Source organism: Calypte anna, chromosome 26, assembly GCF_003957555.1.
Source record: "Calypte anna isolate BGI_N300 chromosome 26, bCalAnn1_v1.p, whole genome shotgun sequence".
Classification (NCBI taxonomy): domain Eukaryota; kingdom Metazoa; phylum Chordata; class Aves; order Apodiformes; family Trochilidae; genus Calypte; species Calypte anna.
Genome location: NC_044271.1, coordinates 2517345 through 2532112, shown reverse-complemented (window position 1 = coordinate 2532112; position 14768 = coordinate 2517345). Strand labels below are relative to the sequence as shown.

At 52.7% G+C, this 14768-nt stretch overlaps 1 protein-coding gene across 1 annotated transcript in view; it reads left to right on the top strand.

Moving 5' to 3' along the window:
• CR1 (complement C3b/C4b receptor 1 (Knops blood group)) overlaps positions 1–14768 on the top strand; it is a 42329-nt gene that overhangs the window by 6350 nt on the left and 21211 nt on the right. Inside the window, exons 10-30 of the mRNA XM_030465314.1 lie at positions 150–332; positions 427–615; positions 856–1035; positions 1158–1330; positions 1457–1607; positions 2721–2858; positions 2994–3179; positions 3860–3956; positions 4658–4740; positions 4899–5090; positions 5496–5678; positions 6170–6352; positions 6485–6578; positions 6906–6991; positions 7545–7751; positions 8084–8107; positions 12334–12516; positions 12674–12853; positions 13018–13200; positions 13577–13801; positions 14539–14638. Coding sequence (XP_030321174.1) covers positions 150–332; positions 427–615; positions 856–1035; positions 1158–1330; positions 1457–1607; positions 2721–2858; positions 2994–3179; positions 3860–3956; positions 4658–4740; positions 4899–5090; positions 5496–5678; positions 6170–6352; positions 6485–6578; positions 6906–6991; positions 7545–7751; positions 8084–8107; positions 12334–12516; positions 12674–12853; positions 13018–13200; positions 13577–13801; positions 14539–14638 — 3220 coding nt within the window. The remainder of the gene's footprint in view (positions 1–149; positions 333–426; positions 616–855; positions 1036–1157; positions 1331–1456; positions 1608–2720; positions 2859–2993; positions 3180–3859; positions 3957–4657; positions 4741–4898; positions 5091–5495; positions 5679–6169; positions 6353–6484; positions 6579–6905; positions 6992–7544; positions 7752–8083; positions 8108–12333; positions 12517–12673; positions 12854–13017; positions 13201–13576; positions 13802–14538; positions 14639–14768) is intronic.

Sequence of the window (14768 nt, the reverse complement as noted above, 5' to 3'; positions counted from 1 at the left end):
GGGAGCATGGCAATGACAGTCACCTTCTTTTTTTTTCCAGGGTTCAGATGTTCTTGCTAACTGTCTTCTCCACAGAAAGCATCCTCACTGGATGCTCACATCTCTCTTTTTGCAGATACATGACATCCTTTATTTTCTCCTGTTTCCAGTACCTCGTTGCCCAAAACCAGATATTCCTCATGGAATAGAGATCTATAAAAGCAAAACTGACTACGGAATTTGGACCCAGTTGAGGCTGGCATGTGATCCAGGCTATGTCCTCAGGGGCCAGGACTCAACCCAGTGCCAGGCAGATGCCAGCTGGGCTCCCCCATTGCCCTTCTGTGATAAAGGTATGTGCTGAGCAGAAACCATCAGTGCACAGAAGCAGCAGTCAGGAAGGGACCTGGGTTTTCTGTCTTTTCTCACCAATTCTCTTTATTCCAGCCTGTGCTCCCCCTCCAAAAATCCCCCACGGGCAGCACTCTCTCTCCAGCTGGACACAGTTCCCTTATGGCACCATGGTGACCTACAGCTGCCTGGATGGTCTGTCCCTCATTGGGGATGAGTCCATCTACTGCACCTCTGATGATGGGGTGAACCTGACGTGGAGTGGACCTGCCCCGGAGTGCCAGCGTGAGTCCTATGGGATCATGGGACCCCCTTCCCTGCCCAGCTCCAGGAGCTCCAAACCCTGGGCAGTTCCACAACTCTGTGACTCTTGTGTGAAGATCTCAGCACCAGGAGCTGCTTGGGAAGACCAGGGGCTGGGGAGCTGAGGTTCTGGTGTTTGGGTACAGCAGTGATGCTGGGAGCACCCAGCCCCGTTGTCCCTGGGGAAGGGCAGCATCCAACCTCTCCTCTCTCTGCCTGCAGTGGTTCGGTGCCCCAAGCCTGTGGTGGAGAGGGGAAGGATGTCCCAGCAGAGGTTCACCTTCCCCTTTGGGGTGTCTGTGCAGTTCTCCTGCCTGGAAGGTTTCAAGCTGCGTGGGGATGCTGAGAGCCGGTGCCTGGAGGATGGGTCCTGGCACCCTCCCCTGCCCTCCTGCCAGCCAGGTGGGTGCTGGACCCAACTGGCCCCCCATGGCTGGTTTGCAGGAGCAATCACCAGCAGTGGGGGTTTGTTTGCAGGTGTCTCTTCCCATGACGTTGTTTTTGGGCATGTGTTCTTCTTTCAGTTCACTGCCTCCCACCCTCTGGGCAGGAGAATGTTTTGCTTTACTCCTTGAAAAAACTGCAGTACGAGGTGAAGGAAACTGTGAGCTTCTCCTGCAGAGGTGATGGATATCCATCTGGGCGTTTAGAAACCACCTGCTCAGCTGATGGCACTTGGAATCCACCGTTTAGATGTGTAAGGACCACCCAAACCCAGGCTTTGTCTGGATCTTGCCCCATTTTTAGCCTGGAACAGCACTGATGTAACTCATTACTTTGCTGTATTCTCATGCCCTCTGTCTTTGTTTTGCTCCTTTTAAAGAAAAAGCGTGACACGTGTGACAAGATTCTTCAGAACAGGGAAGTTTTCCAATGTGGAATTCCCCTGGATGAACTGAAGACTCTGCTGGAAGTCCAGAAACTCTACTTGGAGATCCAGAAACTTGAAAAGGAGCTGAAAACCAGAGCGTATGGCTGACTGTCCTCACTGCTCTCAGAACTCTCCTTTTGGGCTCTGGAATAATCATACTGGCTAAGGATTTTTTTTTTTTTTTTTTTTTTTTTTAGGACTTCATGATTTGTGTTAATACTTAGGTAGCCAGGACAGGTTTAACCAATCATCAAAGAGCAGATTTGGCCATGGGGAGAGCCAGGAGGTGACTTCTCCTGCCTCAGGCTGTTCAGGCTCACTGATAGCTTTGTATATCACTGTACACATTTTAAAGCTTTACATTTAGGTCTCTTTGTCACACTGGCAAGGTGCAGTTATTATCTTTTGGTGCTGTTTGCCAAGAGCTGGAGTTCCTTGGTGTCCTGGCACACAGTGGCAAAGCAGAAAGGGTTTGATTTGTTACCAAACTGGGATGCAGCCCATTCCAGCCCTTCTGTGGTGCTGTGGCTGCTGAGGTTGTGCTGAGGGGTGCAACCCTGAGGTGGCTTTGAGGAGGGAGAAGCATCAACATCCTGAGCTCCTGAGCTGCTCTCCCTCACTGTCCCCTTTGATCATCAGCAAGGGGGGCCCAGCATGCCCAAACCATCACCTGCTGACCCAGGGGGAGATGTGCAACGATGGGAATCACGGTTTTCACAGGTGCTGAAACACTAGGACAGGTTCCTCAGAGGGGTGGTGAAGACCCCATCCCTGGAGACATTCAAGGTCAGGCTTGATGAGGCTCTGGGCAGCCCGATGTAGTTCGAGATGTCCCTGCTCACTGCTGGGGGGCTGGATTATTTCCAGCTGCCTTCCAACCCACTCTGTGATCCCATGAAAAGGTGCAGGCAGGGTACAACCGGGGGTGGCAGGGGGACAGTCACTCCCCGGGCTCCGAGAGATCGCGGAGAGCCCGGGATGGCCTCAGGTGGCCTTTGAGCTGAGGACCAAGGGTTGGGCGATGGGGTGGACGGACCAAAACCCCGCAGGGGACGTTCCCAGGGGTTCCAGCGCTGTTTAGGGCACTGCTGCCCCTTGCGCACCCGGCTGCTGAGTGCCGAGCTTCGGGAGCCTCCGGTTCCTTTAATAACCGGGAATAAAAAATCCCTCGTGTTGCCGCACCAGTGACGAAGAAAGCGAGGACGGGAGGGAGCAGGGATGGCCCGGCCCCAGCCCGCCCCGGAAAGGGCTGAGCCGCTGTCATACGGTCCCGGCACCGGGATCTGGATCGGGAGCAGAGCCATGGAGCTGCTGTGGCTCTGTACGGTGCTGCTGGCCCTGCCCGGAGCCTGGGGTGAGCACGGGGGGAAAGCAGAGAGGCTGCGTGGGGAGGGAGGCTACGGGGATGGGGAGGGAGCTGGGAGGAGTGGGGAAGGGTCAAGGCGACCCCCGCCCTCCCTTCATCCCCACCGTCACCCCCTGCCCCCAGGTGACTGCCAGAAGCCGCCCAGATTCTCCTTCGCGGAGCCCCTGATGCCCCTGAACGAATCCTACCCCGTGGGGACCAGGCTGATGTTCCGGTGCCGCCCGGGATACACCGTGGCCAGGGGCAAGTTCCCCTTCATCACCTGCCTGGCCAGCTCCAGCTGGTCGGAGAACCCCGACTTCTGCATCGGTGGGTGCCCTGGGACCGGGGATGGGGAGGGGACACACACACACAGATGTCCCCAGCTGCACCCCGAACCCTGCAGCCCAGCAGAGCTCAGGACATTTCCCTGTCCCTGTTTGTAGGGCAGGTGAGAACGAGCACTCACCCAGCTGCCCTTTGTGCTTGGCACACGTTAATCTCTGGGAGATGATTCTGCCCTTCTGAATTACTTTACCACCTGGTGATGGGGTGTAAATCCTATTCCTCCTGGAGCTGGAGCTGGCGTGGGAAGGGCCGTGGGATCCTGTTCTCTCCGTGGCTTTGCAGCTGTACTGGCCCTGGGGCCATCAGAGGGTTCCTCCCTCTCCCCTTTCTGCTGTTTCCCTGTGGACTGAAAGCTCTGCCCTGAGCCCACTGGGCTTGTTACTGGTTTCCTTTCTTAGTAAGTGTTAAAGCTTGGCATTTATTCTGTTCATCCTTAGCTTTATTTATGCTTGTATTATTTTATTTGCATTTTAGCTTGAGTTCCTCAGACATGTGGATCTTTGCATCCTTTCTGGATGCAAAGCACTGGTGGAAGCACTGGTGTTTGCTTGGGAGGGAAGTCAGGTGTGAGATGAGTCTGTAACCACCCTGAACAGTGCTGTCACCTGCATTTCACTGCCATGCTGTAAAATAAAACTAATTCTGATCCCTTGCCCTTCCAGGAAGGTCCTGTGGTCCACCAGACATCCCGAATGGCAACTTTGACTACAAGACTGACCTGCAGTTGGGTGCCACCATAACCTTCACCTGTGACATTGGGTGAGTGCTGGCTCAGGCTCCTGCAAGCCTTGGTAGAACTGATGCTGGGAGGCTCAGGGGCTTTTAATGTCTGGAGGATGTTTCCTTGGCAAGCACCAGCATGGTGGGAGGTGTTGGTACCCATGTGGGTCAGGCTCAGAATAAATGATTTTCTAGGCATGAGAGCACAGTCTTTACAGATTTTTTAAAAAATTATTATTATTATATTTATTTGGCTGCTTTGCAAATATTTTGGTTCCTTTCCTGTTAGTGCTTGTTAATAATTCAGCATGTGCTGCCATGGGGTGGCTCCAGTTTTCCACATCTTAGCCAAGGGGTCTTGGGAAAGAGGGGATGGCAGGAGCAGGGTGAGAGGGAAAGAGTGGTTCAGGTACATCAGGGACACTCAGCTCTGCTCAGAAAGTTTCTCCTTTGGTTTACCACTGCACAGCACGGGGCTGCAGAGCCTTGGGGTGGGGATGCTGTCCTGCTCACACTCCTCTGAGCTTGTGTCCACCCACAGCCATTACATTTCCCCCAAGTGCATCATAGGTGGCATTTCTTTAGGTATTGAGGAAATTGGATCTTCCAGGAGGGCTGGAAGGGCTCCCTAAAGCTCAGCTCCTCCAGAACAGACCATTAGAAACCATACAGCTTTCTGAACTTTCCAGATTTGTTTGTTTGTCTTTGTTTCAGAGAGATTCCATCTTTTCTTCCCTTAGGTACCGGTTAATTGGGAAGCCCTCTGCCCAGTGTGTGATTGATGGCAATGATGTTTCTTGGAATAATATTCCATATTGTGAAAGTAAGCAGATGTCAAGAGTTTTGTGTCCACCCCTTCCTCAGAGCTATTACAGTCTCCCTGGCAGTTGTGATGATTACTTTAGGGCTGGTTTTTTAGTACCTAGACCTTCAACTTCAATTGAACATTTCTTGCCTTTTCTTGCTGCTGCCTTCTCACAGTTATTCCCTGCTTACCACCTCCTGTGATCCAGAATGGGCAGCTCATCAGTGAGGACAGAGACTTCACCTTTGGCATGGCTGTCACCTACAGGTGTGATGAAGGGTTTGCTCTGGTTGGAGATGACACAATTCACTGTACAGCGAGTGAGGAGCTCCAGGGAGTGTGGGGTGGGACAGTCCCTGTTTGCAAAGGTAAATGTTTTCTTTCTCTCCTTATCCCTTTGTTTCTCATCCCTCTCCCCATCTACACTTCCCTGGTGAGCAGCCAAACATAAGAACCTTGATTTGAGATGAAAAGGATTCCCAGAAAGCTGAATGCAGGGATTTCCCAAGTGTTGCTAAGAAGCAGGGTTTGGTTGAATGGATTCTTCAGCCCATAGAAAATATCCTTCTCCCCGCCCATGCCCAGGGCTTCCTGCAAATGAAGCTCTCAGATGCATTTTCTCAGTGATGTCTTTATTCTTGGAGCACTTAAGCCCCACCAGGGACCTTCCTTGGAGTGAAAAGGCAGCAGTTCCCTTTGCACACTTCTTGCCTGGTGCCTCTGGCTTTTCCTTCCTGTCATGAAGGTTCTTACTGTCTTATCTTCACTTCCAGTGGTCAGATGTGATAATCCAGAGGTGAAAAATGGGATTAGATTATCTGGCTTTGGCACTGCACACACCTATAAAGACTCAGTGAGCTTTAAGTGCCAACCTGGTCACACAATGAAAGGCAGCAACGTGGTTACTTGTGAAGAAGACAGTAACTGGGAGCCACCCGTGCCAACGTGTGAGCCAAGTGAGTACAGACAATTTTATTTCCTTGAGCAATGGCACTGAAGCAGATCTAAGAGCTGCTGGGTGAATCAGCTTCCAAACCAGGTGCACTCGTAGCCATGCCCTGGCAGAGCCTGGCTTGGGTCCATGCTGTGGCAGCACAGTCCAGTTATAGGTATTTAGACCCAAAGCTATAGGTTTGTGAGCTGGAAATGGAGAGGTGAAGCTGCCTTCTCCACCTCCAGCAGCTCCCAGGGGGGATGTTCAGCTCCTGAGCTCAGCAGGTCCTGCAGTGTGGGGTGATGGCCAGAGAAGGAGCATCTTTAGGCAGAGATGTTGCTCAGTCTCCATCTTTTCTCTGCTCAAGCACATGCTGCTCCACGCTGCTGTTTGCTGAATGGATGCAAAGTGCATCCCAGATGTTCCACTGAGTTCAAGTGTGGTGTGCTCCCAAAGGTGCAGTTACTTGGGCACTCATCTGGAGCTAACTTTGCTTTTGTCTCTCACTCTCAGACTGTGGCCCTGCCCCACAGTTCCCTTTTGCTGAGGCTGAGGGTGCTGTGGGTGACAGCTCTCCTGCAGGAACAGAGCTGAGCTACCACTGCAAGCCAGGCTACACAGCAGCAAGTGAGAAGAGCTCTGTGGTCCAGTGTCAGGATGATGGGACTTGGGCTGCAGAGCCAGACTTCTGTACACGTGAGTGTCCCTGTCCTGCTCCTGTCCTCACCAGGAGAGTCACCTCTGCATGCCTGAGAGCTTGCTCTGGAATTTGGGTCATGCCCACCCCTGGCTTTAAGGTAATTCCCATGCTGCTTCCTCCTCCTGCAGGGCAGCAGTGTGCACCTCCCACCATAGAGAATGGGGCTGTGACTGCAGACAATTTCCTATTTGGGACAGTTGTGACTTTCTCCTGTCATCCTGGGTGAGTGGATCACTGCTTAAAAGGAACCAAAAGAGGGGTCAGAGGGCAGGGATCAAAGAGCTGTACCCATCCTCCCTGCTTTCCTAGTCCAAATCTCCAGTGAGACTTTGTGTTATGTCCTGAGTGAGATGGGCACATGCTTGGTGTGACCTGGGTCTGTTTGGATCTCACCAGTGCCCTTATTCAGTGGCTTTTGTGGGGCCTGATCCCATTTCATATCAGGGATGACTTCTGGTGAATAACTTGTCTGCATGCAGGGGTGGGGAGGCAGGGGAAGAACCCTGCCTGGGTTGTCTTCTGGATGGTACTAAACTTCTCTTTCTTTAGGTATAAATTAAAGAAGTCATCTTCTGCCAAGTGTGTGGTAGCAGGAAATGGGGTTGATTGGGATCCAGCACCTCCCTACTGTGAAAGTAAGAGGGAAAAACTCTGCATGGAGCCACTGAGATGGTAGTGGGGGCTGCACTGGTGGGCTTGGGCTGCTCTTGATTGTGCTTCTTAATTCCATCAACCATAACACTGATCATTTCAATTCAGAAATTACACTGACAAAGTGGAAGGAGGGAGGGAAGAGCAAAAATTACAGGAAAAGAAAAAGGCCATAGGTGGAAAGATTTCTCTGTGTTGTTACTAGGGAAAGATGAAGATAAATGGATGTTAAACAGCTTGGTATGATGCTGAAATCAGCTGATAAGAACTCAGTGTGTAGCCTTACCTGAGGGTAGAAATGGCTGAAATATTTCTTGCAGCCTGATGAGGCACTTCAGTGGTTTATCCCATGGGGTGAGATCCTAGAGCTGGAGCTAAGGGGCAGAACTGAGGTCCAGCACCAAGCAAGAAAAGCTCAGAAGACTTCCAGAGCTGCTGGATGCAGAGCATTTGGCTGTACCTCCCTCTCCCCATAGACCTCTCCAGCTCTTTGGTTAGGAGAGGTGCTGAGCCCCTCTTGCTGCTGTTATCCCATAGGGCAGCCCCCTGAAGTCCTCTGTGGAGAGCCCCCCAGGATTGACAACGGGATGCACAATGGAACAAATGGAAAAAGCTTTGTCCAAGGCTCCGTGGTGGTTTATAAATGCAAGGATGGCTTCACCCTTGCTGGAGCTGCTTTTCTCCAGTGCGTTGCAGGAGATCAGCGCTGGGGAGTCTGGAACCAGCCCGCTCCTCAGTGCAGAGGTGACTGTGTCCTGGCTTCATCTTGCTGTCTCCTCTCTGTCTTTGGAAATCCCTGGTTTTTTTCCTCCTCTGTGGATCCTCAAATCAGGTGGTTCTGCTAAGCAGGGAGCCCTTGGTGCTTCCTGAAATATTCACAGTTAAAATCTGGTGCCAAGGGAGCACAATGAGGTGGTGGGTGGCATGGGGAATCCATCTGGGGCTTCACATAAACACCCATGGGGGTGTTCTGGGTTCTGGGTGCTGTCTGAGCTGGGTGCATTGGCTCTGACTTGAGATGTGCAGGTGATGAGTTACTGTGCTGGGTTTCACCTTTTGGCTCCTTTCCTTTCCAGGTGGAGCAGACGTGATCCTTGTTGGTAAGTGAGATGTCCCTGCACCCCACTCTCACCTCCTTTGTGTTGCTGCCTCCTCTGTGTTCTGCTTGGAATAAGCTTCAAAGTCAGATTTGTGTTGTTGTTGCTTGAAAATCGTGCTGTGAAAAGGGAGGGGAAGGCAAAGGGGAGGGAAAGGATAGTGGAATATGTTAGGAGTGACGACTGAAGCTGCTGGTTTGTCTCCCATAGGAATCTTCCCCCTCCTCCTGGCACTGCTGGTTATGAACATCTAGATGGGGAATGGGCACAGCAAGGAGGCTGCTGTAGAGGTGTTGGATGTGTTCACACTGATCCCAGCACTCTGCTTTTTCCTCCTGTGAAGCTGACCTGAAATCTGCAACGAGTTGACCTTGGATGTGAAAGCCTGGATGCTCCCTGGGCAGCTCATGGATGGGGATGGGGTGGGGAGGTCTCTGCCTCCCAGATGAGAATGCTCTTCAGGAACCAAGTGCATTTTTCCCCACCTTAAATCCCAAGAATGCCAAAGACTTCACCCTGCGATAGGCTCAGGAAAATCCTTCCCTTTGGGCACCTCCACACTTGGGTTCTTCAGCCCCATCTGCTGCCTGATGAATTCCTGGGGTTCTCAGGTGTCCTGAGGTGCAAAGTGCTGCTGCTGCTGAGTGGATTAGTGGTGAATGTCTTTGTGTGAATGATACATGCTTGAAAAAAGTTGTGTTGGTACAAATAGGATGCACAAGTCAAATATTATCTGTGAGTACTGAAAGCACTGGGAGTGTTGAGATGAAAGTGTGGCTGGAGCCATCACTTCAAAGCAGGTCTGACCTCTTGAGCAAATAGCAACCCTTATTTAAATGCCTTAATTGAACAAATTGCTCTGCTGACTCCTCCTGCACGTGCTGAAATGAGTCCTAACCTTCAGCTGAAGGTCTCTGCCCTGGCACTTTCTGCTCCAATGCTGCCAGGGGCTGCTCTGATGTAGGGAATCGCTGTTGGAATTGCCACCTAAAAGGCTTTTTTAGGGGTGCTGTGCACCCTGACCCCACTGCAGGTCAGGAAGGTGCCAGCTCAACCCTGGGGTGATGCTATGGGGGGAGCAGGGGTTTGGCCTCTGGCTCCACTCACAGCAGGGCTGGTGATGGTTGCAACCCCAGGAGATTCCCATCAAACCAAAGCCTTAATTTACTCCTCTGTGGGGAACAGGACTCAAACCCCACATCTTCAGTTGTTGGGGACAGTTTGTGAGGGTGGGTAGAGGTGGGTGAGTAAAGATTTGAAGGCTTTCTGGGGATCCTATTTATTATGAGGGAAACAAAACTGTGACAGGATTTAATTTATTATTCAGCTGCTGCTTGAACCCAGTTTGAGCCCCTGGGACTCTTTAGCTGCTGGTAGAGCAGAACTTGGAGGTTCAGGGTTTTGTCTGATGCAGAGGTGAGTGCCCCATCTCTCAGCTTCTCATGATGTGCAGCTGGGAATGGGAAATGGTTGAAATGTGTCTGCTACAGACTTTTTGTTTCTGCCTTTTTCCACCAGGGTTTTCCTGGTAACAGGAACATGTGTCTCACTAGAGGGAAACCACAAAGAGCCATTTCCATCAACAGGTCAGGCGTGTTCCAAACAGACCCCCAGAGTTCTCCTTTCCCAGCAGGGCTCTCTCCTGCTCAGCTGTCACTGGGGCACCCCCAGATGCTCTTTTCAGAAGCCAGTCTTGCAGAGCAAGCACTTGCAGACTGGTGATTATTTTTATTTATTTATTACCAGAACCCACGTGAAGCAGAACACAAATGTAAAGCCTCAGAGCTCAGGGTTCTGTTTGGTTTAATCTCAGCATGATTGTTCTTACTGCATAGCCCAGGGTGGTTTTTTTTTCCAAACAGTTTCACTCCTGATATGGGGATCAGCTTGAAATGATCTCCCCAAAGCAAATGGAAGGGACAGGGAGTGCTGTGCCATAGCTGAGAGGGGTGATCACCACCTTTTACTGCTGAAGGAGGCTTATCTGCTGTGTTTGGAATGGAGGTGTACAGAGTTTTGCTTTATAATCTGTGTGTAAGCAATCAAGTACAGTTCTGAAGGATAAATGTTGGATATGTAAATATTGGAAGCTCTCTGTCAATAAAAAGGATAAAAAGCCTTGAGTGGTGTTTGTCTTGCTGCTTGTTTTGGGCTCAGGGGGCATTCACTGCTACATCAAGTGGGGAACTGGAGGCTGCTGTGCTGGCTCCTACATCAAAAAGTTAGTTTGGTGGCTTTTTATTCTTCCAGCTGGGATGAGGCCAGGTTGGAGGAGTCCTGGAGCAGCCAGGGTTGGGTTGGGAGGAGGGAATGCCCCCACCTTGTCCTTCCCATACCTGGGCAGGTGAGCCCTGCTCCTCCATCTGGTTCCTGGGAAGAGCTGCTGAGTCCTGGGGACTTGGGGCACAACCTGGGGCTCTTTCCCTCCCCAAGGATGCCCTTGGTGCAACTGCCAGCACTACAGTGCCTGCACCCATCCCTCTTTGGGTGGGATCCTCCCCTGGGTCCCATCCTCCTCCCCTGCCAAAAGCAGCAGAAGCAGCAGCAATGTGTGGGACCTGCAGGGGAGCCCCATGGGTTCCCCTCCTGTGGCTCTGGGAAGTCCCACAGCTGCAGCTCCTGCTTCCTGCAGGAACTGGTGGGAGGAACTGGGGCTCCCATATCTTCCAGCAGCCCCTGGGGAGCTGCAGCCTGTGCTGGGAGCAGAGCATGGTGCTCCCCTTCACCCTCCTCCTCCTCCTGGGCAGCTCTGCTTTGCTCCTGGCCATTGGGGCTCAAGGTAAGGGGGGGCTGTCAGGTCTGTACCTCTGGGGCCTTCCTCTCACAGCCCTCCTCTTCCTCCTGGCTGCTCCTCTCCTCTCTGATCCTTTTGCTGTTCCCTGGGGAGGCAGAGAGGGGCCCTGAGCTGCTCCCACAAGCTGTGCTGCTCCTGAACAGGAGCCTGGGGGTAGCACTGGGATAGCTCTGTGCCCTCCAGCAGCTGGGGAAAAAGAGTTGGAGCCTCTTTATGGGAGGGTTGGGAGGGTCTTTCACAACCTGCCCAGCTTCTTGTAACGTGGGGCTTCACCTGGGGGTTTCAACTGCCCAAGTGATGCTGGTTCAGGGTGCAGCATCTTACAGCAGGGAGATGAGGAGGAACAGATTGTGTTTGAGCTCTGTCAGGTTGAAGCTTGTTGTGATGTGTAGAAAGTCACTGGGATGTTCCCAGCAGGAAGCATTCCTTTTAGCTCTCCAGATCCCCTCACCTGGGGAGGTGCAAATCCTTGCCCAGCAAACAAAACCCTGTGGTTTTGGTGCTGAATATCTGCTGCCTGCCTGCTCTCTGCCTGCCTTGCTGCCTGGAGACCACCAGCACAGCCCCTGCCACAGGCAGGAACAGCCTGAGAGCTCTCTGCTCAAACATTTTGTTTCTCTCCCTTTTGCAGCTCCCCGATGCCCCTTCCCATACGTACAACATGGGAGAGTCTCTGCTCCTCGTTATTCCTACAGGAGAGGGGACACTGTGAGCTTCACCTGCACCCCAGGCTACACCTTGCAGGGGTCCCCCACAAGCACTTGCCAAGCTGACTCCAGATGGAGCCCACCCCTGCCAGCCTGCAGAAAGGGCAAGTGTCCCAGCTCCCTCTGGTACCCCCTCAAATTTGGTGCAAAAAGCTGGGGTGCATCTGTCCCCCTTGCTCCTCTTCCCAACCCAAAGTGCTGCCAGGATGCCTGGCACAGCTTGGAAAAGAGGAGCTGGGGTGGGACACAGGGCTGGCTGCCCTGGTTTGGGGAGAAGCCAAGCCTGGCACTGAGTGTTGAGCACAGGAGGCTGCAACCTCCCCAGCACCCTCAGGGGTCGTGGGGCAGCTGCAGGGATGCAGGGGGGGCTCTCTGGCTCCAGGGGGTTTCTGTGGCTCTGCTTCTGGTCAGATGGGGTCTGTCCTCATCTTTCCACTGGAATGGGAAGCAATCCCAGCTTCTTCTTGCTTCCATGTCCGTGTGCATCTTCTGCCCAACCCCATGGTGTGCCTGCAAGTTCTGGTACTGAGGCTGTCCTTGTAATTGGTGATTTCCTCCATCCGTGGAGTGATTGTCACCTTGATGGTTCTGTACCTTTTTTCAGCCAATACTTTGGTCCAGCAAATGGAACAACGACCGCGCAGAACTCAGGATATCACCCTGAGGTTCTCCCAAAGGTTCTGGCAGCACACAGAACAGCACCTGACCCAATTTCTTTCCCTCTCCAGAGGTGACATGTCCTCAGCCACCAAACATTGCCAACGGGCTGCACACTGGACACTCCTTGGCCAAGTTTTCCCCGGGTGTGACCCTGCACTACAGCTGCCAGGAGGGCTACGAGCTGGTGGGGAACACGTCTGTCACCTGCACAGAGAGGGGGGTGTGGAGCAGGACCCTGCCCCGCTGTGAAGGTCTGGGGGGCAGAAAGGGTGCTGGGTGTCCTGGGGGAACAGAGCAGCTGGGGCTAGGGCAGGGCTGGGGAGGGAAGGAAGGAGGGGGCTGTGTGCAGGGCAGGATGTGGCTCAGACACAGAGGTTTGAAGGATGCTCCCTGGGGTGTTCCCTGCAGCAATCGGGTGTGAGGTCCCCGAGGTGCAGAACGGGAAGGTCCATGAGGTGCAGAGCACCTACAGAGCTGGAGAGACTCTTCACTTTGACTGTGACACTGGTTACGTGGCAGAGGACACCTACGAGGCTCAGTGCCAGCCGGGGGGGACCTGGGATCCCCCGGTGCTGCTCTGTGAGAGGGGTGAGTGTGGGTGCCTGCTGCCTGGCCCAGGGCAGCCCTGCCTGGGTGCTCTGTGCAGGCAGGAGCTCTTCCTGGGATGGGCTTTGAGCCACCAGGGCAGCTCCGTGCTGACTCCTTCCCCTTCTTCTCTCCCTGCCTCACCCTTTGCTCTTTCCCTCTTGCAGTCAGACCATGCCCCACGCCTCCCAGGGTCCCCAATGGAAGCCACAGCGGGCAGGGCAGAGCCTTTTTTCCCCTGGGGATGGCTGTGACATACACCTGTGACCCTGGCTACTACCTGGTTGGCAAGGCTGTGATGTTCTGCAGAGCCTCAGGGAACTGGAGCCAGCCCGGCCCTCGCTGTGAAGGTGGGACTGGGGGGTGGCCCTTGGGGACAAGGTCAGAGCTGGCTCTGAGCACAGGGAGACCCTGACCCTTGTTGCTGTGGCCTGCACTGGGTCACTAAATTCTCCTTTAAAAAAGTAAAAAGCTTTATGATATGGAAAGAATGAATTTCTATCCCTGAATGTGGAGCTGGGTGTTTCCATGACTGTGGCTGCACCTCCCAGATGATGCTGAGTGCTGGTGCTGGCCCTTGGGGACAATGTCTGGCTCCGAGGAGGTTTGTGCAGATGTCATGAAGGTTTTGTTGTTGCAATATTAACAGCCTGTGTGCTTTTTGTTTGTTTGAATTTCTGGTGTGGTTTGTTCTGACTCCCTTTGCACATCCCTTTGGCATCCCAGAGACTGTCTGCATAAACCCAGAGCTCAGGAATGGGAGGCAAATCGGTGGCCAAGGACTTCTCTCTGCACCTGGGCAACTGGTGACATTTCAGTGTCAGGCTGGTTACAGCCTGCAAGGCAGTGCTGGAAGCCTCTGCCAGGAGGATGGGAGCTGGAACCCTCCTGTGCCCACCTGCAAGAGGTTGCACCAGGAGCAGGAGCTCCCGAGCAGCTCTGAACTGCCAGGTAAATCCTGACACAGGTGCCATGGGGCTCACTGCTGCTTCATGTCCCCTAACACCACTAAAACCATGTGGTCAGACCCTGTGAGTGGGATATTTCAGTGTACCCTGGGAATAAGAACCTGGCCCACAGGAATCCTTTGGAAAAAGATGTTGTATTCATCAAAACAAACAATTCTGCACAGCAAAGCAAACTCCTTTCCTTGTAACAAGCTTCTTGCTGTGCTTGGACCCAGCCTGCCTGATTCCCATCTCTGTTTTCTTTCTCACTAGGTGGTTGTGGTGCTCCTACAAGGTTGCCTTTTGCTGAGCTAGCCAAGGAGCACAAAACTGAGACGGATTTTTCTGTTGGGAAGACTGTGCACTACACTTGCAGACCTGGATATGCTGAGCACCCAGGAGTGTCCCCTACTATTACATGCCTTGAGAGTGGAGTGTGGTCAGAAGCACTTGAGTTCTGTAAAAGTGAATAGCTCCTTGATTTGGTGTCTGTTGGGCAAGGAAGGAATAAGTCCTAGGTTCTGTCCATGCAAAAAAAAAACCCAAAAAAACCCAAACTATTGCCATGTTCTGGTGCTGAAATCCTACGTGACTAGTAAAGCCATGTAACTTTATGCTATTTGGAAGCCATTTTGGGGTACCAGATTACTGGAGTAGTGGTTGTATTTGTTGTGCCCTGGTATAGATGGAAGCCTAAAATGAAGTGGGTTTGCTGTTTTGTTTTGTTTTTTTCTCCCCCAGGGAAAAAATGCAGTCATCCTGGTGAGCCTGTGAATGGGAAAATCAGCTCCCTGACAGATCTGCTCTTTGGGTCAACAGTGCAGTACAGCTGTGAGGAAGGGTAAGTCCTGGGTTACCACAGCAAGAAGAGATGGGTTAGGTAAGGCTCCTGTTTTTCCTCCCCTTCATTCAGTCCCAGTACACAGATCATGAGGCAGAAGGTGTTCCCCAGCTCATCCAGGTGTGGATTT